The following is a 5,739-nucleotide window of genomic DNA, read 5'->3' as shown; positions in this document are numbered from 1 at the left end:
ATGCATAACATTAGATAATGACTTTATTGTTAAACTTCCGATTAAAATCACATTTGAATTAAGTTCATACATATTGTAGAATAATTGGATATTCAAATAAAAATAAGATCAATATATGGTAATAGAGCTATGAAACTTGTAACAGTTATAAAAAGATATGAAGCAAAAATCAAAGAAAAAATATATTCGTCTAACTTCACTCAGACTCTATTAAATCATAAGACAAAAAACACCTTGATGCTGAGAACGTTTAAATTTAATCAAAAACAAACGTTTTCGGCCCACTCCATGAGCCATCGTCAGGCTAACTACATTCGAATACAATTTCGAACAAGCAATTTCAAATTGAAATAAACTACAAAAAAAAAAAAAAAAAAAAGAACTCACGCGCTACGCTGGATAACGTAAACTAAAACTAATATAAACAACATAGAAAATAATAAAATAAAATATGTCAATGTTACATGTGTACATTGTAAAAATCTATAGTCTATAGTTCTCTAGGCAATCCTTTTGCCGTATCTAATGTATTCCTGTGACTTTTTTAATTAAAAACTTCCAAGCTGATGGTAAAATCGCCGCATCCTTGTAATTTAAGCATTTTTTGGTTAAGCCGGACTTATAAATTTCACATTTTTCGGTTGTAGCCGCAAGTGTCGGCGAATGTATCGGTGTTAAGATCCTGGCTTCATCCCATTTCACCACGGACCTCTCAGTCTGCGCCATTTTTGCTAACGTTGTTGTGCATTTACCCTTCGCCATGTCATATCTGTGTTCCTTAATCCTTTTACTTAGGCTTCTCGTCGTGACCTCGATGTATTGTGAAGTTAAACTCCAAGTTGGAATTCTTAAAAGAGTGTCGGATAAACGGCATGTTTCCGGTGTCGATATTTCGGATCAGGATTCCTGAATAATGCATATCCTTGCGAGAAAAAGTAAGAATGCTTTGTTTGAATAAATCAATTAGGAACGCAAAAAACTTGAAGTATAGAGCTATTAAGGACCTGGTAGACCTGGAGGAACAAATGTTTACTGAGGACCCGAATGCTTTGGCAGATAGCAATGTAAAGGTAGTCGAATTGACTGACCAGATAGAAACGCGTTTGAATAGGAAGTACAAGAAGAAGCTACAGTGGTTATGTTTAAAGCAACCGAATAAAAAATCGAATAAGGTGAAACCAACCCCGTACATATTATGGGACCAGGTCCACATCCCCCGAAATGTCGAACGCCTCCTTGATAAAGGACCGAATTATGCTCTTGACAGTAATGGAAACTGGCGAGGCATGATAGCTGAGATTGAAAGGGGGCTCCTGGGTATGGATGAGATAGAAAAAGAATATTTTAGATGGAAAGCGGCATTCCGAAGTGAGAAATATGCAGGGAAGCGTAAGGAGTGGACCGATATTAAAAGAGCGAAGAAATGGTTGACAGACAATGGTTTAATAATCACCAGGGCTGATAAAAGCAAGCATTTGGTAGTAATGAAAAAGCAACGTTATGTTGAGGCCCTAGAAGATTACATAAGAAAAACTGAATGCGAAAGGGTTGAACATGACATAGTAAGAAAAATAGACGGAAAGGTAAAAAGGTTGGAGAAATCTCCCTTGGCATCAATCTTCCCTTTCCTGAAAGGAGCGCACGTCACGAACCCGGGTGTACCCAGGTTGTTTGGTTTCGCAAAGACGCATAAAACCAACAAGGAAATTAGACCCGTGGTCGAGAAATGTAAAGGCCCCACGTATAAACTGGAAAAGCGTATGCACTCGTATTTATCGGAGTTGATTGGCGATCACCAGTTTGTTACAAAGAACCCGATGAATGTGGTAAAGGAGCTGCAAGGGTTGGCCTTAATGGATAATGAGGTTGGGTCAGTAATGGACTTTGAGAGCATGTATCCATCGATCAAACCATCCTCATGTTTTGATGCGCTAATGGAAGTGTTATATAGCTTACATCCAACGGCTGTAGAATACCGTAAGGACCTTGAGATGATGGCAAATCTGGTATGTGTTCAATCGTTTTTCGTTTTCGAGGGTAAAGTCTATAAACAGCTGAAAGGTGTCCCGATGGGCAGCCCAATGTCTGGTTTGCTGTGCGAGTTAGTTGTAAGAAAAATGGAGCGCATCACACTTAACAACTTCAAGGAGGACATAATCATGTATAAAAGGTACGTGGACGATGTGCTGGTTATATGGAGGAACCACGCAAGAATACAACAATTCTTAAGTGCCATGAATTCCAACGATCATGGCCTAAAGCTGAGCTTGGAGCAAGTTAGTAGCGACGAATTACATTTTTTGGACATTAGTATTGCATTTAGGAACGGGTCAATAGATACGAAGGTGTATATCAAACCTACACACGACCCGCTGTATATACCGTCAACATCGAATGATCCTATTACTTATAAGCTCTCAGCGTTTAGAGCTTTAATTAGAAGAGCGTTTCAGTATTGCTCTAACATACTCGATACGATGCGAGAGCTGGATAGAATCAGGCAAGTGGCTAAGGTGTTGGGATTTGGTCCAAGAACTGTTGAACGTTTGATTGCCGCTTACAGGAATCCTAAAGTAAACAAGAAAAAACGGGATCTGACAAACGGTATCACGAAATTCACGTATAATAAACGTCTATCATCGGTCATGGAAGGTATTGCGGGCCGCATGAACAGCACTATTGTATACAAAAGAGCTCCCTCGATATATAGGCTACTAAGGAACGACAAAGATGCAATTAGACCGAGTGAACAACCAGGTGTGTACTCGATACCGTACAGCAACGACCAGTTAAAGATTGATAAAGAATACATCGGGGTCACGACGAGAAGCCTAAGTAAAAGGATTAAGGAACACAGATATGACGTGGCGAAGGGTAAATGCACAACAACGTTAGCAAAAATGGCGCAGACTGAGGGGTCCGTGGTGAAATGGGATGAAGCCAGGATCTTAACACCGATACATTCGCCGACACTTGCGGCTACAACCGAAAAATGTGAAATTTATAAGTCCGGCTTAACCAAAAAATGCTTAAATTACAAGGATGCGGCGATTTTACCATCAGCTTGGAAGTTTTTAATTAAAAAAGTCACAGGAATACATTAGATACGGCAAAAGGATTGCCTAGAGAACTATAGACTATAGATTTTTACAATGTACACATGTAACATTGACATATTTTATTTTATTATTTTCTATGTTGTTTATATTAGTTTTAGTTTACGTTATCCAGCGTAGCGCGTGAGTTCTTTTTTTGTAGTTTATTTCAATTTGAAATTGCTTGTTCGAAATTGTATTCGAATGTAGTTAGCCTGACGATGGCTCATGGAGTGGGCCGAAAACGTTTGTTTTTGATTAAATTTAAACGTTCTCAGCATCAAGGTGTTTTTTGTCTTATGAAAAAATATATACTGTATCTAATTTATAGAAATATGTAAAAATCATTATCAATTTTTTTAATGAATAGAATAGTTAAAACCAATTAAAAATTAATTCCTATATAAATTTGAATGATAAATTTATAAAAAGTTTTTAACTTTTTCTAATTAATAATTACAATATTTTAAATAAAGGAACCGACAGAAAATGGGTGATTATAACTAGACGGTTATTAAGTTTTGAATATTTTAAAATGAATTTTCTTTTACAAGATTTTACATAACATAATTTGTTGTTTGTGTTTTGAAGATTATATCACGTGCAAACCCTCTTCTCATCTTCAAAGTATGTCATTTAGGCATAGAGTAGCGCAACATATTCAAGAATATGTTGATTGCATGACGAATCTTTGTCTTAAATTTCGATATTTTGTGGACGATCTTCATATACTTCGAGGATGCAAAGAGTGTCTGCGTATCAATGGAGCGATGCCCTCTTCGAAATGTGAATGGCAAAAAGTTATGTTGTTTGAAATCTTGTATTGTACATGAAAATTCATTTTAACATATTTAAAAGTTAATATCCATCGGACCCTGTATAATTCAGCAGTTATATATTCAATAATTACCGTATTTTACGGACTATAAGACGCATCTGAATTTTGGAGGCAATTTTTCGAAGAAAAACGTGCGTCTTATAGTCCGTAAAATACGGTATATATTTCGAAAAAAACATTGTCAAAAATTAACACAGTTTTTCTTGAATTTTAAGAAACTTTATGATGTGATTTCGTTAAATTTCGTATATAAAAATACTAACGAAATTACATACTGTAATTAGTTTTAGATATCATAACAATAAATTATGTGGTAGATACTTACTATATACATATAGTAAGTATATAGATATATATACTTAATATACATATATATATATATAATCGAGACGAGTTGATAATAATAATAATAATAATCAGTGCAGAGCCCAAACGGTTAGGAGTTGAAAGTTGAAATTTGGTACACAGTTACGGTACATCATGAGAACGCACACTAAGAAGGAATTTTTCGAAATTCCTCCCCACGGGGGAGAGGGACAGGATTAAGGCTTAACACTTCCATCAATAATGGAAGTGTCAACAATGGAATTGTTAGAGAAAGCGAGGTGCAAGACGCAGATGCTGTTTTTTTTTTTTTGTTTTTGAGGGAAATTCAACATATTTTTAGACTTACCTAAAAATTCTCTACTTAGTCTGGAAACAGGGAGACCGAATTCTTGCATTCTGTGAAAACGGGTAAGGTTGACTATAATGTAATAATCTTAATTTTTGCTATCGTTACTTTTGCCCGAGCAACGCCGGGCCTACCTGCTAGTATATATATATATATATATACAAGAAATATTACTTAATACACAAAAAAATGATTAAAATGTTATATTGAGTATCACTGTGAGAGAATATGAATAAAAATACAGTCAATAAGAGTTTACTAAGATGATTTTACTCATTTAATCCGAAATTCTCATAGTTTAATGTCTATAAATTAATGAGAATAGAGTTACATTGATTAGAATGAAAATGCTTTAGGATCAATCAATATATTCTAAATATTTTGAATAAACAATATTTATTGAATGTAGTCCTATTTGTATTAAGACGATATTTGTTTAAATTTTGTTAACTTATTATATTAAAGTTATTATTATAACAATACAATATTTATAATTTATATTCATTATTATAATTTACAGTATTTCTTGTTATAGTATTGAAAATTAACATGTATTAACGCATATTTAATTGTAAAATTTTAATTTTAAATGCTAATAATTTCATATCAAATAAGATGCAAATAGTATTTAAAAATAAATTAGGCATAACTGGTATCATAAGTTCAACTTTCTAATGTTAAACTGTTTAGAAATGTGAAATATATAACACGTAGTTTATATATTTCGTATAATTTGAAATTCAGTGTCCTAAAAGTCGCGATACATCGTAAAATTTGATCAGGTTTATAAATTAGTCGTCGCAGTTAATCTGAAAAACATATATATAAATAAAAAATTGAGGCATGATGATGATAATGATTAATTAAGATACTTTTTCGTGTTAACAATTAAAATTTAGAATAATAATTTAACAAATTTCCACAAAGAGTTTAACAGAATTTCTACAGTTTCTTCATCTTTCTTCAACATACGTCCTTTTCACACCTCAAGAACAGTCTTACGGTAGAGTCGACTTTTTATTGTAGGCTCTCATCCGCTTCAATATGTAAATTATGTAAAGAATTTTCCGTCAGCAATGGCTAAAATCGTAAATGTATATATATATATATATATATATATATGTATGTATATA

General features: G+C 33.7%; 1 protein-coding gene across 1 annotated transcript; it reads left to right on the top strand.

The window, feature by feature from the left end:
- Positions 1–941: 941 nt before the first annotated feature.
- Positions 942–3,104, top strand: LOC136978895 (uncharacterized). The gene has a single exon (XM_067274731.1). The coding sequence runs from the start codon at positions 942–944 to the stop codon at positions 3,102–3,104; it is 2,163 nt and encodes a 720-aa protein (XP_067130832.1).
- The last annotated feature ends 2,635 nt before the right edge of the window (positions 3,105–5,739 follow it).

The sequence above is a fragment of the Centruroides vittatus genome, unplaced genomic scaffold (assembly GCF_030686945.1).
Source record: "Centruroides vittatus isolate TY-2023 unplaced genomic scaffold, ASM3068694v2 contig_563, whole genome shotgun sequence".
Classification (NCBI taxonomy): domain Eukaryota; kingdom Metazoa; phylum Arthropoda; class Arachnida; order Scorpiones; family Buthidae; genus Centruroides; species Centruroides vittatus.
Note: the sequence above shows the minus strand (reverse complement) of the source record. Positions and strands in the feature narration are given on the sequence as shown.